The sequence below is a fragment of the Hyposmocoma kahamanoa genome, unplaced genomic scaffold (assembly GCF_003589595.1).
Source record: "Hyposmocoma kahamanoa isolate Upper Pololo Valley unplaced genomic scaffold, ASM358959v1 240, whole genome shotgun sequence".
Taxonomy (NCBI): domain Eukaryota; kingdom Metazoa; phylum Arthropoda; class Insecta; order Lepidoptera; family Cosmopterigidae; genus Hyposmocoma; species Hyposmocoma kahamanoa.
This window is the reverse complement of record NW_020653757.1, coordinates 1,878,503-1,901,770: the sequence shown is the minus strand read 5'-3', so window position 1 is coordinate 1,901,770 and position 23,268 is coordinate 1,878,503. Positions and strand designations below refer to the sequence as shown.

Below are 23,268 nucleotides of genomic sequence, written 5' to 3'. Positions count from 1 at the left end.
ACTCTAATTTGAAATAGCTACTTTAATGTACTTTTATCGTTACACACGTTGCGTTGAAAACCTGTGTGTTAAACTGTGTATCCAAAATTAATGTATTTTTTTGTCTTTGTAAAATTCTAATAAAGTGCATATAGCCATATTAAACAAACGTTTGTTTAAATTTCCATGATTGCTTTGTCTGTGCAGTCCTTCAAGTAAATTTGGTTTGACCCGATTTCACAATGTTTTTAACCAATGTTGAAAACCAATGTACTAATGTATAGAAGAATACCACCTTCTGAAAGCTTAATTGTCTGGTGTTGAAAACTTTTAATCTTACAATGATAGAATAACAAAAATTTAGAATTGTCCATCACGACAATAGAAAGATTCGGCATTTTGCCTTCTACTGAAAAGCTTCATATTATTATTAAGGTCAAAATTGTATACTGCAATACACTTCTTAGTTTTTACTACAAATAAAAAACATTAAATCTTTAATGCAACGTTTTATTAAAAGATAACTTAGATCAAGCAGTTAAATAGTAACAAAATAATACAACGTAGTGAAGTGCATTTTGTAGCTATACATAAATACTTTTGGTTAAGTTAAACACTACAATGTACAGGTTCACTTTTTTATACCAATCGGCGTTGTGGTTTTGTTTGAAAAAAATTTAAATCTCTATCTACAAGAATGTAAATCCACAAAAGATTCGATGAAATTTTGTGGTATCTGTACAATTTATTTCATTTTACATTTGTTCTAATGGGTCCACAAAATTATTGCTGAAAGGGTCTACTGTCTTCATGACAACTTTTAACACCAATTACCGAGATCTACTAAAATGGAAACTAGAAAAAATATGTAACAAAAATTGTTTCATCAACATGTAGAGACTAGTTCATATAGAATAATAAATTATAATAAACGCATTAAGGTAAACGCGCATGAGACCGCTTTAATAGGGCAAAGTCCGATGACGTCATCAGCATTTATTCATAGCCTCGTAAAATTGTTTAGGAGACCTTCACAAACCAAGCAATGAATATGGGTCTCGCTGCAAAACTTGAGGCGGTCACAGCACTCGCATAACGCAATAGTGTCAAAATGACGTGTACATCGATGACACCTTATAATCTCTCAAATGAAAGTTAGTGGTAAAAAAAATCTTAAAAATCCTGTATACATGCAATCTAAACGATATAAAACAGTAGCTATCTTTTTTATCTCAAAATAACAGGCTGATGACGTCATCGGACCACCGGTACTTGACCTTTACGACGCCCTGAAAGGGCCAAAGCATTTCATTAGGTAAAATTGTGTCATATCTCAAACATGTAGCAATCTTTCTCATCCTAAGACACAAACACACAAGACCGATCGGATACAGTCGAAAACATTTACAAGTTCGCGTCACGCTGACAAAATAATTCGACAAATATATAGCGTAAATTTTTTTCTCAGTATCAGATTGTAGATAAGTAACAATACGACTGTGGTTTACTATCTATTTCTCTTTGTTTAATGCTTCAATAAACTCTTCTAGTTTTTCTTGAACTTGTCGTACACGTTCTGAAAGACAGAAAATTACAAGTTAATCGGATATAAGTTGGGATCGGACTTACATTTCTCGACGACAATGATTTATTAAGTTATTCGCTACGTTAATTTATTCGTTATTTATACTTATTATGTTAGGCATACGGTCATCCGGTAGTTTATTGGAAGTGCCTTTAACATTTTGATGTTCAATCGTGAACATGGCGTCTACTAATGATTACTAATTAGTAATTACAGTGCTTCTATTTTCTCAATGGCCCTTGGCAATCCTCGGATTTCCGAAGGCACACGGATATGGAACTATTTTTAATAACATTTACTGCATGTCAATAAGCAAGTTAACAAAAATATACGGCAAAAAAAGGGAACTGATTTATCTTTTTTTATCATATTCTTTTAAAATATTCTTTACTGTTCACACCTTTTTGGACTTTTGGAAAATAACCATTGTTTTTTCTTGAACGTACCAGCTTCTTGTAAAAAATACAAGTACACGCTGTAAACTATCTGTCGTGGCTGTGACTTTAGCGGCTTTTCTGCCATTGGATAATAAATCAAAAATGTAATAGCAACTCTATATACTACCAAGCCGACTCGACGTCGACGAAAGCGTCCAGTCAGTACCAAAGGCAAAGGGCAACTGAATAAAACCCGACGACTGCCGAAACACGAAGTTTGCCGAGAGACATTGCGAAAGTAGAAGCACTGTACTTACTGAGTTCTTCGGCTAATTCTACTCTTCTGCCCGATAGTAGTTTCTTTTTTAATTCTGGGTCCGCAGACATCTGAAAATAAGAAAATTTATTCAGTATTTCTGGCACCTTTTTATACAGGTATATAATGAAACTAGCAAGACTCAGTGGGTTGCGTTACATTAGGTGATTTGTTATGTGAAGGCTCTTGGGTAAAAAAATTGTAATTTGTCAATCATCACACGTCATGTCGACCTTCTTGGATACGCAGGTTTCATTACAATGTTTTCTTTTACTCTCATTAACAAGTGATAATTATTACATGATTCCGTGGTGCAGGCTTCCGGCTATATGCTTTGATAGTGGAATATATACGAATGCAATTTAAACTATCGATATACGGTAGATTTAAATGAAATGGTCAGGTATTTTTGTATGGATTAGTACATAGGTTCCGAAAGTTTATGGCTCACCGCCCATTAAGGCAAGATAAAAACATTTCAAGGCCCACCACCAAAAGCATGATTGAAAACACTTATTTTTTATATTAACTTAACACAAAAATTAATTCACAAGGAAAAAAAGTGTATTTAGTTTAGTTACAGGACACTAGGACTCTTCAGCGCCCTTTTGAAAAACTACGGACTAGTACGTGAACCAGTGACCTCGTCCAGGACTTCCCGCAGCTCCCTGTCGAGCCTGGCCGCCTCGCGGTTGCCGATCTGCTGCCGCAGCGCGTTGGCCGTGGTGCGCAGCGTCTGCTGCACGCGCCAGAACATCACCACTTCGCAGCACTCCTTCTGCCAAAGTCCGAACAAGGGGTGTGACTCATTACGTTCTCTACGGAACTTATACTTCATTCTTTTTGTTTTGCATGGAACAATCCGTTATTACTGTAGGCGCTAAATGAGGACGTCCCGAATAAAGATCTCGTTCAGTATTTTCAATTTTTGACAGCTGTCAATTGCCAAATGTGGAAAAATATAGAAAAAAAAATTCGGAAAAATATTTACTAAATACATGATCACATGATGACACAAAATAGAAAATTTTCCATGATCCAACACTACATATTGGGTTCGGGGCACTTGGACTTGGCGTGTCTCTTTATAAAATAACGAGGAGCGATTTCTATAAGTTTCTCATTGTAGTCATTCGGCATCATGGATAAAGTCGTTTCATAGAAATGTAGACATTTCTTGAACAGCCTGTATACTTACGCCGTTTCCGTTTTGTTGGCTGTAGAGATAGAAACTCTTTTTGCAGTCCCGTGCTCGTGTTTGTGCTCGCTGCAGGAAATTTCTGTAAACAATGTAACTTATTACGTTTGTATGGTCGACCTACTATATTGTTCCAGTTTTACGTTTATTTTGTGATGTAACGATTTCGAATTTCGTTGTGGATTGACTTAATGTTCTAAGATGAATGCTACTCACCAATATTGAACATACAATGCGTAGATTACAAAAAAATAAACTTTTTTTATTAATGAAGATAAAGGAAATATCAGTGCCGGAGTCTATGAACACATGAACTAAGTATTTTCCCCTTAACTAATAAGTGGACATCGAGTATATAACCAGAATAGAGACGAATGTCATTTCATTTGTTTGAAAACTATTCTGCCAAATCATTACAGTGACAACTGCGCTCCGATTGGCCAGCCCGAATTCAAATCTACCAGTTTAACTTGAGCTTTGCTATAATAGACGAAAATTTTGCTACTTAATATTTAATAACCGATGAAATGTGACTCCGTTTGTTTTGTGATTAGTTGTTTTGCTGTTTTTCCCACACCACCGAATGGAACAGCCACCCATAGTTAGAGATATTATCTTTGTTCCAATAAATACAGAATATTTTTGGAATATATGGAGACGTACACACAGGTCAGTTGTTAGCGCTGTACTATTTCAGCTTTCTAATTTGTGATGTCAGCGCAAACGAGAGTTGATGTTTAAAACAGATGTAAGGCCCATTTGCCTGATGTGTTGCCAGGCGCTGATGGCCCTTGTTTTATTTTATTTTATTTATTTGGTATCCAATAGAACATATACAATATTCAATACAATATAAAATTTAATATCTATGTTAATGTATATATCCCAGTAACAGGGAAACTCGGCATTCTTAATTATGACATCAGAGTAACAAGTAAGGAACAGAAATAAACAAAAAAACAGCAAAGTACAATCCTCTCAACATAGCACATGAGTTGCCATGTACACAATAAAAATTAAAAATAAATGTGAATTTGGAAAAAATACAACATTGAAACTTTTTATCCTTGCAATACACAAAAAAAAATCACTGAAATTCAGTAATTTTTTGTTTGAATTGGTTATAATATGTGTCATTAAAAATATCTGTTTCAATAACATCACTATTAATTGCATTAAATTCTCTGCATAAGCGTAAAACTGGGGAGTTTAGAGCGAGATTAGTTCTACAATGCGGGATATGGAATATTTTTTTTATTTTATATCTTGGTAGACGACTCGGAACAGCGAGATCCACTTTATCAATGATTTGTTTACAACCTATTTGACCATTAAATAGTTTATGCAGAAAACAAAGATCAAGTAATTTTTTTATTTAGTATTTTTTGTTATTTTTATTTCTGGTTATATATCCGTGCGAGTGGATGGATGAAAATGGATAACAAATATTATTTTCTAGAAACATCCCCGAAATACGGCGTGCGTCCACGTTTCATTGGAAGGGTGTCTTTCTCACCGCCTAAGCGCAGGTCCCCGTGAAGCGACTGCCCCCGTTACTACTACCAAAGAGCGAGCGACACTTGCTTCAAATAAACCGGCTTCCAGGTGTCCCGGATGTAGTCGTTGTCGACGTCGAAGCCCTTCCGGCGCAGGTTGTCCCGCACGGCCACCACCTCGTCGTAGGACAGCGCGGGCCTGCTGGAGCCCAGGCGTTCCAGCTCGTTGCGCACCTCGGCGCGGCGCTGCTGCTCCTCGGACGTGGACTGCCAGTACAGCCAGCGCTCCCGGAACCCGGGACCTGGGGGCACCGCGCCGCACTGTGACACGGGCACTTGTCCTGGCCGCGTTGCCATTATTGTTTTATGCGAGTGTCGAGTCTCTAAGGTGATGTACTACTGTTACACATTTTGGAGCCAAGGATAACGATATGAAATTGCGTATATAGTTATCTTCGTCGTTTAATCATCGCCGCGGAAACGATGAAAAGGAATATCGGGTTTCTGTAGTTTCAGTTTTAACATATTTTACATTATACTAGTAATTATTTACGTATTTCTAATATTACCCTCGCGTATCGAGCTGTGTTAAAAATGCTCCCGTCATCTTTGTATACACCAAAGTGTTTCGCGCGAAAGCGCTCAATTGCCGTAGGTAAAGCGACTGCAGACGTGCGAAAATGTTTGAAAACGAGCCGGGCCGTTCGCGGCCGCGACGCCACGGCGGCCGCCCACCGGCCACGGCCACGGAAGGGCATCTCACCCGTGAGCGCGCGGAGGTCGGCGTCCACCTGCGCCAGGCGCTGCTTGAGCGCCGCGTCCATGAGCTGCACGGCGCCGTCCCAGTCGGCGCGCGACGCCACGCAGCGGTCCTGCAGCGCGTTCAGCTGCAGCACGCGCAGCACCTGCACGGGCCTCCGTCAGCGGCGGGCGAGGCCGGCCTCGCGACGGCCGCGGCTGCACTCACGTCCTGCGCGCGCTCCTCCCAGCGGTGCCTCCGCAGCGCCTCCGCCATCGCCTCCTTCTTCACGGGCTCGTACTCCGGGTCGGTCTCCGAGGCCTTCGCCATCAGCTCGCTGAACTCCTCCCGCAGCGCCTCGCGGCCCGCGTGGATGGACTGCAGCGGCAGCTCCGTCTCCGCCCACTCGCGCAGCTTTATGTCCACGGAGGTGTTGAACTTGTCTGGGGACGAGGCACGCGCGGGCCGGTCGTCAGTGCCGTCTGTTTGCGACGAGACGATCCGGCACGCTAGCTCGTACATTACATAACGTGGCTACCCGAGATGACTCTAGTCTAATGATGTATACCGGACGTTGGACCTCAAGCTGCTTTATCTACTATAGGAATTAGGAGCTCGTTACCTTGCGTCCAATAGTGCAGATAAGACATGAACGGCCAATCAGAAAAAACTTACCAGTCTTTTAATTTTAATCACGTCCCGTGTTTTTTTATTTCGAAATTATCAAAATTGTCATTCATTTAGTTGCTAGGTTTCAAACTTTTCCCATAAATGGCGCTACTAAAGTCTATAAATTAGACTGTTGATTTATGATTACCTTGCTTTCCTACTAATTGAACAATACTGAGGACAATCCGCATCCACCTTATTCTCTTTTAGTTATTGACTTACAAATAAATGGACGACGGGTCTAATACAAAAACCACGAAAAAAATGTCCCAAGTCAACCTGTTTAAACGTAGTGACATGTAAAGGAATATGAAAAAGCTAAAACGTTGAATTTAAATTGTAATGTCATCGCAGTACTGTCTAATTTTGCTTGCTTCGCTGTCAGTCGAACAAACGAAGACTAAAGCGTGAATGACGCTCGGTATACGATTTTAACGCCCTATAAGTTCGGACACTTTTTAGCGCGGACCCGATGTCCATCTAATTGTAAGTCAATGCTTTTAGTGTATATATCTGTTTAGTATCTCTAAAGGCGTGACGCGGTGCCACGCGATCGTGCATCATTCACGTCGAAATTAACGTCAATTTGTTCACCGGAGGTCGGTAGTCCAGTACGAGCTTAGATGATGTGCGAAAACGGAACAACTAAGACTACTCAAAGTCAAGGCGACTCGACTTCGTCTAACGATCGAATACGAGATTCTACACGCTATTTAGTGGTGCGGACGTCTCACTGGTGTCGAAGTTGAACGCGTCCAGCCAGACGGTGGCGGCGGGGCCGGCGGGGCCGGCGGGCGGCTGGTACTTGAGGCGGTGCACGGCCAGGCAGCGCGCTGCAAGGGCGGGGGCGGGAGCGTGAGGCGGGGCGGGAGGGGCGGCAGGGGGTCGCGGAGGGCGGGCGCTCACCCACGTCGTCGTGCGCCTGCGCCGCGGCGGGCAGGTAGATGCCGCCGAACACCTTGTCTTGGGCCGCGGCCCACAGCGCCGCCTGCAGCCGCGCCTCCCAGGCGGGCGCCGGCACGGCCGACAGCTCGGCCGACTGGTCCAGCAGCTCGGCGCGCGCGCGCTCGAACAGCTCGTCGCGGTCCAGCTCGCGCTGCCTGAGGCCGACCCGAGGTCACTCCGGCCGCTCCGGCCACTGGCGGGCCTCGGCGGAAGCCGGGACCGACGCCGTGTTAAGGGCGACGGTGGGAAAGGTATCGAAACGGACTGCGAACGTTTTAAGCCATTCGATCATTTCAACAATTACCAACAAGTCGATCGACTCTGCGTTTCGACTTGTCCCTTTCCCAAGACTTACATGATATGTGGTATAAAAAAGTTTAGGGCTCTGCTACGGAACGCCTTCCTAATTTTATCTACCTGTCGTCCTCGTCGAGCTCAATTTTACGGAACATAACAACCGACATATAGAAACCGTAAATCGGACCACTTGCCGAATAAGTATTGAGTATAAGTGGCAGTCCCCACATCAATAGCGACCGTTTACCCTTTCCTACCATTGTATACGTAATTTGAGAAAACGATGCATTGCAATAATTTTAATAACGTGCGAAAGTATTGTAAACTTTGAAACAATTTTTGATAGCATTACCGTTACATTAGTATCAAACGTTTCAAAGCATATTAATGAAATATTTGTCTTTATTTTTTTTTTCAAACAAAAAACGTTATATTATAATTACTCAGAATTGAAAAAAAGAAATACAGAAGTCGCCGAACCTAAAAATACTTACTTCTGAAAAATTAATAAAAACAAATCAACGCCAAAATCAATAAAGCGAATTAACTAAACAACACCAAAATTGAAGAATATATTCGAGAGTATGGAACGCGACAACGTATTCCGATGTAAAATATTTGAAAAATTTAAAACAAAATGGCTGAAAGTAACGCCTAAAATTAGCATTTTTTTTAAACTGTAGATTTTTGTTATAGATTTCAATGGAAATTGATGTTTCGTATTTTTGAAATTATGAAGTTCTTAAATATAATTATTTTGCACTGACTTTTAATATCAGTTTTAATGTGAAGTAGTATAATATTGTAACGCAATTTATATTATTTATTTTTCATTAAAAATGCATATTACTAAAATAAACATAAAAGCAATAATTGACAAAATGTAATTATGTCTCAATTTCAAATTTTATAAATTACATTATTGTCTTTGATTGTTTCAGTCCGCCGCGCCGAAAGCCGTGGTAGCCTAATGTTTTGACCGCGCTCGCGCCTCTGAGTTTTGCTCTCGGAATTTGCGTGCGGAATTTAATTTGAAATGTACCATGAGCTTTTCTGTGAAGGAAAAATGTTTTGATGAAAGGTGCGCGTTGAAAAAGGTTCACAACTCCCGAAAAACCGCGTAGCGGTCTATAGCCTAAACCCTCATCTGAGAGGAGGCCCGTGCCCAGCAGTGGGACGTATAAATGGGTAGATGACGATGATTGACATGCCACTTAAGTACAAACTATAGTAGGAATGATTACATGCGCAAACACTTGACACCTCAATCACTAAAGCGCCCAAATCAAATTGTGCAACGGCGCGTCATATTTTTTGCCAAGCTCAGGAATTTTAATTATTAAGAGTCGATATTTCAGCTCGAATTCAAATTCTTCCCCTACTACTTGCTTAGGTCGAGCGGCAGGACACTGACTTTATTTCAGAATTAATTTTTTTACAAACTAAATTGAAGCCATTTGAAAAATGTATATCGTATAGTATACGACACGTGGTCTATTTTACAATTTTTTTACATATTAAAAAAGCATCATTGGTGTATGTAAAGTACCTATTCAATACAGCGGTTTTCTTGTACAATTTCGAGATAAGGATGTGTCTTTTTTCCGTTTTTAGGAATCGTGTTTCAACACCGTATAGGAATCAGTGTATATCCTAAATTTTATCATATATTTTTTCCAAAGCAGTTCATTCAACACATTCATTGTAATGCGGAATCAACCGAAGCCATTTGAAGTAGTATAGACTCTTAACGACAAGAATGTAAGACGGAAAATGGCCTGCGAGGTAAGCGAATAGGTTATAATGAAGTATGAAATATGTACAAATGTCGAAGTGACATGATAACGTGATAAAAGTTTTGTGTTGACAGCCTCTGTGGTCGAGTGGCTTTCGCATCGGTTTTCATGGTGGCGCTATTTTTAACGCCCCGGGTTCGATCCCCGGCCGGGTCAATGTAGAAAACTTATTTGTCTCGGGTATAGGTGTTTATAGTGCCGATGTAGTGACAATTTCTATAACACAAGACGTGCTTGAGCAATTTATTTTGGAGTCAGAGCTACGTATGTGACATTGTTCGCCATGAAAGTTTTACCTTCAATGAAAGTCCTCGATGAGCCCTTTAATTAGAACGTTGTCACTCGTTATAATAGTGACTCCGGAGAACGTTTGGCGTTTCGTTGAAATATTTGTAGTACAATTTGATGTTTTTCTAGAATATTAGTGAAAAGTAATTTTCATAATCCGAGCATGAACAAGCAAGCTCTACTGAAACGGCCTTCGCGGCGGAGCGTCGGGAAGTCGAAGGTACCTGGGGAAGGTGTTCTTCCACTCCGTCTCCAGGTTGAAGCGCATGGCCTTGAAGGCGTCGGCCTGCTGCTCCACCGAGGCGCGCACCATGCGCCAGAAGCAGTCGGCCACGGCCAGCGACAGGTTGCGCGTCGTGACCTGCGCCGGCGTCACCAGCCCGTCCTTCACCAGGCGCGAGCCGCGGAAGAAGCGCTCCTCGTACTCGCGGATGCTCTGGATGGAGTCGTCCTTGCGGCTGCGGCCCGTCACCACGGCGTAGTAGCCCAGCGCCTTCATGGGGAACAGCTTGCCCTCCAGGATGCGCCGGATCTGCCGTGACAGTTACAGCACTGTACCGGGGCGCAGGACGACCGACTTGTTCAACGACAAAGGTTCGCTCCGAAACTCGTGCCGGGAGGTACGAATCGTCGACCTCCGCCGTTGAGCGGCACCCCGTTAGTCGCTTTCTTTGACCGACCAACACGTCAATGAATCTTCGGGAGACATTGTTTCTAAACTGTGCGTTGTCATAAGCTACCTACGACCACTTAAGAAAAGTAAAGCTTTCTAAATTACCCTGTCAGCAATTCGACTCATATTGTCTGCGTCATAAGAACATAACTAAATTAAGTAAACACGTTCCACAACATGCCGAGCACTCAAATTACAGTCTCGTAACCCTTAATTTGGCCCTAACGTAAAATAGTAAATTAAGGCAATCAATCACGTGACTTATCACTGCTACAGTTGCACTTCTTACCTGTTATTTGTTTTTGATAGCGTAACCGGGAAATCTGCTTTTTTGTACTGATCTATTTTTCAATGCATTTAGAAATACTTTTAATTTGCACTTCAAGAATTTACTAACTTTAAAATGAAGAATTCGTTTTAATGAGACCATCATTTAAAAGTAAATTTTCTGTGAAGTTAAGTTGAGTAGTTGAAATTTCAATAAATGTAATGTAAAAATAAATAAATCGGTTCTCAGAAGTCTGCAGAACACCTTCACGGTTCGTTATCTTATTTTTGAGTATCGATTATCACTTTGCTAACTTTGATTATTTATTACAATTCATTAAACGACCCGCAATTAACTTACTTTTACTTTTGGATTGCTCATGGTACTTATACCAGACAAGACGATTATTGCGAAACCTATTTCTTTATTATAATTGTCTTTCTAATATTTACTTATTTAATAATCAACGATGTACGACGCGTCGCGCGCATATCTATTCTCTCTTTCTACAGAGTTGCCAACTTAGCGACTTCGTCCTTTTATGTGACATTTTGACATCAAAAGCGTCTTTTTTACTTCTATTTAACGGCAAAAAATTTGCTATTTTTTGGGCGCGTATTTAATTAGATTTAATATAGGAAATGAAACTATTTTTCCGGATTTAAATCGCGTATATTTGTTTTTTCAAACAAACCGACGTTTCGGGCCCTTTACAGGTCCCATGGTCACGGTTGACTGAGGTGGTACAGTCTTCAACCAGTTATGTCTAATATTGATGCAAACCACCCTATTTTTTCACTATAGTTACAATAGTTATTAATTAAATACCTTATTTTTAATTTTACAAAGAAAACATTCCAATTTACGCTACATTAAGTTTTACAAATTATTTTATTGAATGAATTTTTATTAAGTTTAATTTATTATTAATTATTAATAGAAATTAGAATAAACTAAAACATATTAATTAGTACTGCAGTCTTATGTCTGTTTGGGATTTTTCATTAGAGGAAATACTGGATCCCAAACTGGTGGTACGGAGAAACCATCTTCCCTGTTGAAATTAGGATGTTTTTTAATTTCAATGGCCTCTCGCAGCATCCTAGATAGATTTAATAGTTTAACATTCAATATTATTTTTATCTTAGTATTGAAGTGTTTTGTGAACACAAAGTTCTGGTCAATTAAATGGACCTTCGGTTTAGTGATATTTGCTTTAGTCTAGTTGGCAACACTGCTTTCTTATTCATAAAGTTATTTCGAAATGGCCGGCTGTATGGCCTCATGTTTGTCATGAAATAAATTAAAAAGACAATTTGGCCAGCTCACATGAAAAATATACGTACAGCATTAGCTGTATTCTATTAAGAAATAAGAAAGAAACATATTTATTTGTTACCACAAACGACGTCCTAAAGAAGAGGAAAAACATAATAGTTTCATAAAAACAAGGAATGGTAAAAAAATAGAGAACGATGAACAAAAATAAAAAAAAAAACTCGCAAAACCAAATCACAAACAAAACAATAAAATTAAACACGAACGGTTTAGAAAATCGAAGTCATTAAATATGAAAGACATAAAATTAAATTATGAAAGTAAACTCGAAGTCAGTTTAAGCGTAATAATAATAAGCTTGCTTAGATCGCCATCTTTGCTTAGTTAAAGTCAAATTTAGTTTTATAAACTCCACCCGTAAGTCGGCTGCTGTAGTTATAGTGTCAGCTGAAGCAACAAAAGGATAACTAGCTCAGTATATGCTGGAAAACGCACTTTGCACTGATTTTCAATGACCAGTAAAGGCGTTTACATTGCACGGTGAAGTACCGTCAGTGAGTGTCAGCAACTCACCCGATTGGGATTCGTAAGGTTCTCTTCAGCCAAGTCCACCTTGGTGAGGACGAAGATGGTCCTCTTCCCCTGGGGGTCGCAGGCCGACACCAGGTCCGTAACGTTGCTGCGCTCCGCGTCGACCGATCCGTCCTGGTAATTAATATCAGCATCAAGTTTGGGTCTCTGTGGGGTGGGCTGAGGTTACTGATCCGCACGTGCTATGATCATTTCATTCGTGCATTCTCACCAATTACCTTAACAGTTCATAGCGGAGACCTGTGTCGAGATGTGGACGTATATTTACTTACCTGTATGCAAAGAATGATGGCGTTGGGATTCTCCATGTATTGCTTAGACATTTGTCTTATTGCATCTCGTGTGTCCGCCGCCATGTCCACTGTTTGAGTCTGAAATGTTATTTAATAAAATAAAATAAAAATAACTATAAACGGTTATATAGGTTGCTCATAAATTGAGTACGGATGCTTATAGAGTCAACCTTTTTTATTTACCTTATTCCAATCGCTTTAGTAGCAGTTAGTGTTTAGAGAAGTTTAAGAAAACAAGCCAAATGCTAACCATATCCAGCGCTCAATAATTTTATTTCTAACAACAATACTACTATTATAACAATGCTGCCTAGTGATTAAATCTCTTTAATGTTATCTTTTCTTAATTGTTTTAAAAATCACTTGCTTATAACTTGACTTAACTGAAACTTACTAATAAAAACTAAATAACTAAACTTTTTGTCAGTAAAATATCGACGTTGGAAAGCAATCTTGTCGTGCCTCGAAAAATTTAACATGTAAAGTTCTACTTACAGCATTTTTCTGTGTGATCGTCAAAAATCGACGTCGTGCAACAAAAAATCTTTGTCGTAACATCACGACTACTAGACAAAAAATGCAGATTTTTCCTGACACCATATTTGCTAAAAAGTCATTTTCCTAGCGTCGATATTTTTAGACAGAATTTTAAATTTGTTTTTTATAGAGCGACATAAAACTAAAAAGTGGTATATTGTAATCTTATTTATATTTCAAATTAATTATTTTAATGCAAACTGACGGCACTAAATATATCCGAACAGAATTTGTTAACACCTGTATAGATGAGAACTTTTCAAAAGTGGAAAATTTTGTGGAATGCGTCATTTCAAATGTGAGAAATTAGTAATATAGAGGACCACTAGTGTATTTCCGTTTTCCTTTTCCCGGCGTCTCCCATCCATCGGCGGCACACGGAAGCTAGGCCAATGCCTAGACCTGACGATCACAGATCCTCACTTCTTTTATGGTTGGTTAACCGCAACAGGGTCCTATTCCCATTCATTGTTAATTTAGAAAAAAATACTTGTGTTTATAATGATTTAGTATATCTTTCCAAGCCTATTAATATGGGTACTTACGGAAATAACACCAGGAAGATCGACCAAAACCATTCGGTGTATTCCGGGGCCCTTCACCGACATGGAGATCACCTCGGTGGACACGGTTCGGCCGCCGCGGACGCTGTTGCGCATGCGCATCTCCACTTCTCTGTACATTAATGACAACATCTATCGGCTGGCAATTTAATACAGTATTACAGTAATGTGTTATAAATGTCATCATAACATTTATACACAGGCGATTGATTTACTTTAGGTGAGAACTGAGTAGCATCAGTATTCTGTTCTTTCGACTCAGTGTTGTCCTTCAAACTGCTGTTTTTAGTAGTTACATGTGAAAAGTGTCTGTGACTTTATTAATCGATTTATAGAAAATATAAAAGAGGGGTACAAGTATAAAGTATTTGGTTCTAAGATATCCGGTAAACATGTGGACTTGCTGACCATTTTTGTGACTCCCGAGGGGACCGTCTTCATAATGACATAAGCCGGTTTTACGGCATCTCAGTCGAAACAAAATAAAGTAGACTCGTATCCGTTGCGGGAAGACTACGATCGATCGAGAACACGATATCAAGCGACAGTTATAATCCAGGCTTACTTCCTCAAATCGGCCAAGTCGGATTCCTTGTTGAGGTCGAACTCCCTGGCGGAGTCCCGGAACTGCGCCACGTGGTAGGGCCCCTCGGACAGCGTGACCTTGACGGGCGCCCTGCGGACAAACGTCTCATCAGCCGTCGCGGGGCGGGGCGGGGCGGGCGGGGCGCGGGGCGGGGGCGCACCTGGTGCACATCTCGCCGGCGCCGCGCGGGAAGATGCGCGCCTGCGCCACCATCTCCAGCACCGAGGTCTTGCCGGCCGACTGGTCGCCCACCACCACGACGCGCGGCAGGCGGTCGGCCTCGCCCGGGCCCGCCTCCCAGCCCGCCAGCTCGTCCAGCACGGCCGAGTACATGTCGATCAGCGAGCGCTGCAACAGGCACCGCGGTCACGCCCGGCCCGCCGCGGCCCTCCCGGCCGCGCGGCACCGACCTTCATCTTGCGCGCCGGCGGCTGCCGCCCCTGCCGCAGCAGCATGTTCTGCTGGCGCAGCTCGCGGTTCTCCTGCTCCAGGCGCTGCAGCTCCCGCTGGTAGCGCGCCTGCAGCGCCAGCACTTCCTCCTGCAGCGCGTGCACGCGCTTCTCTGCGAGACCACACGACCACTTTAGATCACTCGATTCAGTTTACCCTGTTACGCAAACGCAACACGTGGCGTCGAGTGCTGGTAAACAAATAACGTCAGTGTATCGTTAGTGGCAAGAGCGCAATGTCCAGTTTCTTACAATTACATGTGTTCAGAGTTGAGTTGTGGTGCCACTTGCCCGTCTATATTTTTTAGTACATTTAAATATCATTTTTTGAACTTTAAAATCTTTATTTAAACAGAGTATTATTTTTATTTGCACTATACATCTAAGTATATATGTATATACGTTGCGGTTCAATTTAAATTCTTTCCGAAAAATTGTTCGACTCCCTATTACCGTATACATGCGCATCATCCCCGGAGCCTCTGTTGTTCTGCGGCGGTGGCTTGCTCTGCAAATTGTTAACTATATTTGTTGACGAATCTGAAAAAAAAGGACAACTTAATGCGCAACAAATTTGACTGTCCTTCCGCATCCTTAAACGAAATTACAGCACCTTCAAACAAGGATCACAGTCGAATTCAACAACAGAATATTTTTTTATCAAAGTATTTTAGAAAATCACATCGATATACATGTAATTACAAATATTTGTCAAGTCTAAAGTACCTGAAAAAGTTTGAAATCTCTAATGTCCCGGAACCTAACCGACCCACCCCGGACTCACCGATATGCGCTACATTGCCGGCGGCGGCCGCGGCCACGGCGTCGTCGTAGCGCTGCGCCAGCCACTCGCGCAGCTGCAGCGCGCGCTGCAGGCCCGCGTCGCGCAGCTGCGGATCTACGGTCACCGACAGCGTCAGTGGGACACCTACCAGGAATCTCACGCTTAGCGGAACCGAGAGTGGACACGCCCACGTGGACATGTGTTTGGCACTAACATCACAGCAGATAATTCATTGAAGGAACTCATAACGAAGGTCTTTGACTGTACAGTATATTGGATAATAATGCAATGTCAAATATTTAACTCATAATGGTTTAGTCAACGCAACAAACCACCGTCTCACCAACCAACTCACAAATTATGTAATCAAAAATTATACAATCTCATGCAGAAATTGACAATAAGACAACCCATAGATACAGAATACATAAGTTTCCACAATTGCTGCACACTGGAAACGATTAAATTTTTTTTTAATCTAAAATCGTGTAGGCAAGCTGTTTATTAGGCTTAGGACCTACATGGACATGACTGACTTAGTCAGCGGGCCAGTCAGCCGTGAACAAAACGCGATTTTAGATCCAGAAAAAAAATAGATTAATTCACAAAACCTCAAAGATATCAAAACGGGTTGAACTAAAATCATTCTACATTTGTCACCTTATAAACCAGATTAGAGTCAAGTAAAATAACAATTCAAAAGTATTTTTGTGACATTTAATTCTTTAAAACTGCCTCCATGGCCGAACGGTTACCATGCCGGACTGCCACGCAGAGGTCCCAGGTTCGATTCCCGGGCCGGGAGAAATATTTGTATGGCCTACAGTTATTTCTCTCGTGAGTTTGGGTGTAATTTGTGGTTGTCTATGTGTGTGTCCATGGCACCCGCGACACAGGGTTTCCCTAGTGCGGGGCTATGTTGCGTGTGTGTTCGCATTATCTTTGAATATAAATAAATAACATTAAGTTCTTAAATATTATACTACGATAAGACGATTCGGAACATCAAAAAAGAAAGAGATGGCATTATATAGAGCCTATACACAGCGCATTTTTTTAGACAACGTGCGCAAGAAGCGCGTTTGAAACTTATACACATATAGCGTTTTACGCGCATTTCAATCGGTTCAACAATGGCTACACCGTATTGCAAGGCTGCAGACTGGGGGATTCACATCTGTATCGTCGTATAGCGCGTAACACGGCATATTTTAACGCAGATTACGGCGCCACTGCATTTGTGTTTGAATGTGTGCAAAGGTTGTGACTGAGTGTCGTATTTCAGAACTCTACTCAATACTCAAGTTAGGACTTGAGTATTGCAGTGAGCACTGAAAATCATACTCAAGTCCTTGCCATTAAGGTCGTATTTCCAGTGCTTGAAATCATACTCAAGTCTGCTCAAATCCTGACTTGAGCATTGAGTAGAGTTCTAGAATAGGACCCTCAATCTCGTTTGAATCTCATTAACGGATGTCAACCGTGCGTAAAAATATGCAGTGTGCATATAGGCTCTTATTATTACGATGGCTAATACCACGCTCTCCAGCACTGCACATTGAGCTATTGTGACCACCATTAACTACAATTTGCAATCAAAGCTAATAGATGTGAACAAGTAACGCACCTATCTGTAAGTTGTCACCAATCTTGTCTTTGGCAGAAATAAGTGTGGTGGTAAATCTGTCCCATTGCTCATTGTCTGGCAGTAATTCATTCAGCCACCCCATGTCCGGGAGGCCATCTTTCCATTCTGAGTATTTCTGTTCAAAAAGAAAACAGTTGTGTTAGAAGTTTCACAAAAACAAAATGTAGAAATCATTGACGCTGCCTACCATACTGGGTGGTAACAGTGATACAAAAATATTTGTGTCAAATTTAACTGTCATTATTTTTGGTGCCTTTTCATTTGTTAAAAGTATTATAGTATTTGGTTAAGGTTATAACTCACAATTTATTATTTGACCCGATAGTCATGGCTGAGTGATGATCAGTTGGCTCAGTGAAGCATATATGCCACCTGTATACAGCTAGTACATATAGTGTTAAATTTGGAAGTTGAAAGGTGAGGTAACATACTAAAAATATACATTTATTTCCAAAAAGATTACAACGTAATACACAACATTACAATTAATACAAATATATGTAATATTCTGTAAGTGTCAAACCCTTGGACCCCTTTTGTAATGAATCAAGATTTTTACTGTGTTTACATTTTTGGAAACACAGAAATTTAAGTCCTTATTATGCTACTGAAATACAATAGATAAGTTGTTCTATATAGCTTAAAACATCACCGTGGACATTATATTATGTACTTTGTATTTTGGAATGACCCAAATAATATTTTGTGACCAATAACAATAGATACAATCAATACTAGATGTTATTTTTTTGTTGCAGATGTCACATACACTTTACTTATTTTTGTTAAATACATTATGTTAAAATGTCAGGTCTCGTCATGGTCATTCATCATTAGAGCCAAACTCACATTCATAGGCTCAATTAATATTGTTGGTGGAAGGGAGTGAGAACGAATTTTTGTGTACATAGTATAATAAAATGCATGCTCAAGAATGTTTGCACATTCTGTGGACAATTTTGGCTAGTATCTAGTTTGTACGTTACACAATTGACCATAAAGTTCATTTTGCTATGTACAATAATAGTTACAAAATTTGCTTCCATTCTGTTCCCCCGCAAATTAAATTGAGCCTTACAGTTTACAATGGTAACAATTTTGCATTAATTATTAAAAGGTTTCAGACTGAATGAACCATGTTCAGATTATGAGAGAAAAACTAAATTACTTACTATTTAATGGGTATGATAAATTTGAGGATAATATAACTTTTTTCAAATTCATTAATTAAAATTAATAATCATTGTACCTTGTTGAGTGTCATGCCTCCTCCAACAGCACCTCCCAATACCAAATATCTGATTTTCAGTACACCACGCAGTGCTCTTGCTACAAGCATACCGTATCTTCTCTTCTGCACATGGCTTGTGTCTATGGGCTTGCGAAGTAAAATACTACGCTCTGACCACATAGAAAATGCAACTGCTCGCTTGTCTATCCGCAACCATGCTGTTGATCTAAAAGTTTTATACTTGTTATTGTGTTATATTAGGTTCTGCATTTAATTATGTAGTCTTGCATTTAGTTATGTAGTAAAGTTGCAATTTGACTTATTGGATGCTCCTAAAGTAAAGAAATAAACAAGTAAACATAAAAATAAAAAACCCTCATAAATCCAGTAAATTCACTTGAAAATAGTGATGATTCCACGTGTATTGTTAAATTTTCATTGAATCTACATTAGGTTGTAAATAAAAGAAGATTTATATTTGAAATACCTAAGAAAATGAAGAATATTCTTTGGACAAAAAAAGATTGCACAGTTTCGTAAGATACGGGATATGTGCGGTTACCTGATGCGATTATGCAGTATTCTCGACATGGTTTACGTAATTTCTTTACTTTCCGCGTAAAAATCCCTTTATAAACATAACCAATAAACACCAAGTCGGGAAAAAACTTATTTCATAACCTTCACCGGTACATAAAACATAAAATAATTACGTAAACAAATAACTTTATATATAACTAAACTTTATTGGGTAAAAATTAGAGAATCTTCTTGTAAAACCATTAGAAATCAATTCATATTTGAAAAAATTGAAATTTACAGATTTTTCAAGACCATTTTTGATTGACTTTTTAGACTTTGACATTTCACTTCATTCCTTTTCGTATCTAAATTCATTCGTTCTTGTCAATAAAATTGATCATTCTCCCTTTCTGTGAGTAATTATCCGAAAAATTTCAAATAGTGGAAAAATCTAATTTGAAAGCTATATTTTGTAATCTGAGTTTGGAAGGCTCACATTATGTATGTACATACTACTTAGTAGTAGATACGTTTTTTGAAGTTTTATTTAGCGAACAAAACTTAAGTTCAAAAACTTCAAAATTAGTACTTTTGAAGTTATAAGAATTATAAACGTGTAAAATATTTTTTCCAATTTTTCGGAAATTTATTTGAAAGTTGGAAAATTGCTCAACAGTAATTAGAATTTGATTTCATAGAAATTTGGAATATCAGCTGGCAATACCGTTTACTGACTGTCAGAAACGTCAAAATGGACTGAAATTTTTACTGTGTGCTGCTAATTTACGTAAAAATTAAAGCTCTATCAAAAATAATTTTGTTAAAGATCAAATGGACCTGAGTAACAAAGCACCATATTCGTGTTCAGTGCAAAATAGTGACTGGGAAGAGTTGAAATGAGGCCATTTCTTTGATGCGGAATACATCGATATCTTACTTGTAAGTTGTCTTTTTAGCGATTCACTTTTTATATGAGTTCACAAGGTTGGATGGTTATTTATCGTTAATTGGTGTATGGGAGGAGGAAGTGGTGATATCAGGGTAGTGTAATGAACTTTTCATGTTTGTATTGTGTTTATAAAATAGGACTTCTTTATTTTGTACGAGTTTTATTTTTAGCCCGTAGTACGCGCAATGCTGTAGCGTTTGTTTGCTCGGCTTGCGTGCTGTTTACTGTGTTGTCCCTGCGCTCTTCATCGTTTTATGAGCGAGGATATAGGGTCATGTTGACATTGGTCTCTTCAAAATTATTTATACATTTATCTTTAATTAGGTACTGTGCATGCAACTGTATTTACGTATTATATATATTGACGTAGTTTTATTGATCTTTTTAACAATTGGTGAGTTATCCAATCAGACAAGCAGTTAGTTAGTTGAAATAATCTATCAAAATGTTGCAAGAGAATAATCATAAGATAACACTGCAGCTTGTTGTTACCTTGTATTACTTGTATACTTTTGATTTGTAGCTAATTGTTGCCAGTTTATTTTTTAGACTTTTTTTGTCAATGTTTCTAATGACAACTACCTTTACAGAGGACAGTGTCACATTATTGTATAATAACAAAAATATGCTAATGACTGTTTATTGTATGTTTTTGTAAACAAATTCAATAGTATTTATTTTATTTACTTTTTTTCATTTTAGGAAAATTCACAGACAAATTATACAATTGTAGTATACTTAAATATGAGGTAATCCAAAGTCATTTACTAATTTCCACCAACATGTAACAATATAAAGTGCTCAGCAAGCCAAAAAGAGATTATAGGAGAAAACAAAGTACGCAGTTATCTAAAATAAAAAAACAATAATAGACAAGTGTGTAATCATTGCCTGTACGTGATTGTGTCAAAGTGAGTTTGGTCATTTCTTGCTTGACTGTGTCTGTGCTCGTATCTCAGTGCATGCATGTACGCATTTTGCCTATATATGTATAATATATATATTATATATACTTTAATCTACATGTAATAAAATGACTGCAATTAATAATTTTTTCATTATTTACTACAGTGTCAATGTACTTTTATCTATATAGTGACACAATGTCTGTCTTAAAAATAAATCACACAATTTATTTTCAAGATAAATATTCTTTTCATTCCCCATGTTACAAATTACTAGAAAAAATTGTGTTAAATATCGAAAGTTTTTAATGTTTTTATATTACATAATAGAAAATTAAGAATTATAAAAATAATGTACTGCCACAAGTGAAAACAATTTATATGGATATGTAGTAGTGATTTATTACAAAAATGACCTTTTCTAGTTGTAATGTTTCTAGAGACTCCAGATATGCAATTAAATGTAGTAAAACCAGTTATTACATTAAATATATCACCCGGAGAAATCTTTTTTTGAGAATCAGAAAGATTCCTTAATTATACAAAATTAGTGCAAGGACATTGAATTGCAGAAATAAACCCTTTGCACCATAATTTACTATTAGATACATTTTATTAATTTTGAAATATTGTTGTGCTCAAATTTCATACATATGTATACATAATTATCAATATTGACATGTGACATTAATGATATTATGTTTCTTTCTTATCTTTTAAGTTAGGACATTGTTCCATTTATATTAATTTGCTCCAATCTTATCAGCAAAAATTGCAATTGAACAGTTACAGGAAAAACCAATAATATATTCAAGTTTACATTATGAGATGCAAAATATAAATGCTTCAATGTGTGAGGAAATTAATGCAAATGACACATGTATTTCTCATTACACTTAGAACTTAAAGATTAGAACATTTATTTTTAATTGAAAGCGCTACCAATAAATAACCTGAACAAGTAAATTTTAACAGATAATAAGAAAGTGAATCACCATATTCACCATAGTTGAGCCAGTTTCTATTTATATTGTTTTGTCTAACATTATGTAAACTTTAAGCAAGTTATACACCTAGAATGGATATAACCTCCCTCTAAATTCTTATAATTATCCTACCACAATTGCTCTAATGTGGCCAATTACAAGCAAAATTTACTGGAGAAGCTCAGGTGGTACAAGTAAGACCCTGCGAACACCTACTTGTTATACCATGCAATACCATCCCGTAATTATTGTGTTGTATTTTGGTTTTTATAATTATTTTTCTCCAATGGTGTATCATTACTTTGGGATTATAGAGGGAAGTTTTTTTTTAAATATCAAGTGACGGGACGAACAAGTTGTGCGCCCGATGGTAAGCTACACACCTGTCTACAACAGTTACAGTGCCACATAGAGCTTTAAATCGCAAAGATATGAGGAGCACTGCCATTACTCCTATCACCCTGAGACATAAGTGGACAAGTCCCATGTTTCTGTGATTTCACCAACACCTTTAAATCCAGAACGCAGTAATGTTCACATTACTTCTAGCTTATATACTTGAAGTGGTAAATAAATTCTGCCTCCTTCGATCTCTGCTTAGAACAGTAGATATTTTAGTGGTTTATTTGTAAATATATTTAATTGTTGCAACATTAGTGTCATGTTAAAATTAACATTGAAATGTTTGTCCTCAGTGTACTGGGACAAAACTTTGATGTAAAGCATAGCAAAATGAAAGAAACAGTGTCATACCTGCATTTAGCATATTGCTACTTGTCATAAAAGTGAGCAGGATGTACCAATTCATTAGTAAACACCAACATTTGTCCTCGCACTATTTTAGCGTAATGCTAAATAGCAAAATTTTGGGATAAAAATAAAATATACTTCCATCAAAGTAATTTAGTCCAAAGTTGAAGTGATTAGCCACTTCTTTATTGAGTCCTAGATTTTAAAAGGCGAAATGACTCATATTTGTGTGCATCAATAACATATCTTAAATAACAATGAAGATTGGTCTTCAAATCTCAAATCAGTGCAGCGAAAAAATGGTGGAATGTGCACCCCATTCCACCACTTTTTCGCTATACCAGTGTCGCTTGTATGGTCTACTAAACTATGACGTCAAAAATAACCATTATTGTATTTTCTTCCGTTTTTTAACTTTGTATTTATTTAGGAACTTTGATTATTATTGAACATACAGCCCCATTGTAAAAACGAAACATCACGAAAACATTTAATAAAATCCAGACAGATAAATCAAAATATTACCAAACCAAACATGCATACAAAGTCTTCGTTGCACTACAACTTGAC

The 23,268-nt window shown here is 38.6% G+C and overlaps 2 protein-coding genes across 7 annotated transcripts in view; one reads left to right on the top strand and one right to left on the bottom strand.

Annotated features, from left to right (window-relative positions):
• Positions 1-486: 486 nt before the first annotated feature.
• On the bottom strand, positions 487-19,334 carry LOC113228769 (dynamin-like 120 kDa protein, mitochondrial). 2 transcript variants are annotated; one of them, XM_026462143.1, is made up of 20 exons: positions 19,149-19,334; positions 18,605-18,812; positions 17,335-17,470; positions 15,708-15,851; positions 15,377-15,463; positions 14,885-15,036; positions 14,635-14,822; positions 14,454-14,564; positions 13,871-14,000; positions 12,768-12,866; positions 12,478-12,609; positions 9,910-10,217; positions 7,266-7,459; positions 5,919-6,133; positions 5,715-5,856; positions 5,040-5,253; positions 3,456-3,537; positions 2,901-3,035; positions 2,259-2,328; positions 487-1,555 (listed from the first exon to the last, which is right to left on the bottom strand). In XM_026462143.1, the coding sequence occupies exons 1-20, from the start codon at positions 19,175-19,177 to the stop codon at positions 1,491-1,493; spliced, it is 2,841 nt and encodes a 946-aa protein (XP_026317928.1). In that variant the 5' UTR covers positions 19,178-19,334; the 3' UTR covers positions 487-1,490. The 2 variants fall into 2 exon arrangements, with proteins under 2 accessions (XP_026317928.1, XP_026317929.1); XM_026462144.1 differs by having other exon boundaries at positions 15,708-15,821.
• A 607-nt stretch (positions 19,335-19,941) lies between these two features.
• The window catches only part of LOC113228782 (EH domain-binding protein 1), a 38,548-nt gene continuing 35,221 nt past the window's right edge, over positions 19,942-23,268 (top strand). For all 5 annotated transcript variants that reach the window (XM_026462160.1, XM_026462161.1, XM_026462162.1 and 2 more), the window contains exon 1: positions 19,942-20,047. The gene's annotated coding sequence lies outside the window, so the exon portion shown is untranslated. The remainder of the gene's footprint in view (positions 20,048-23,268) is intronic.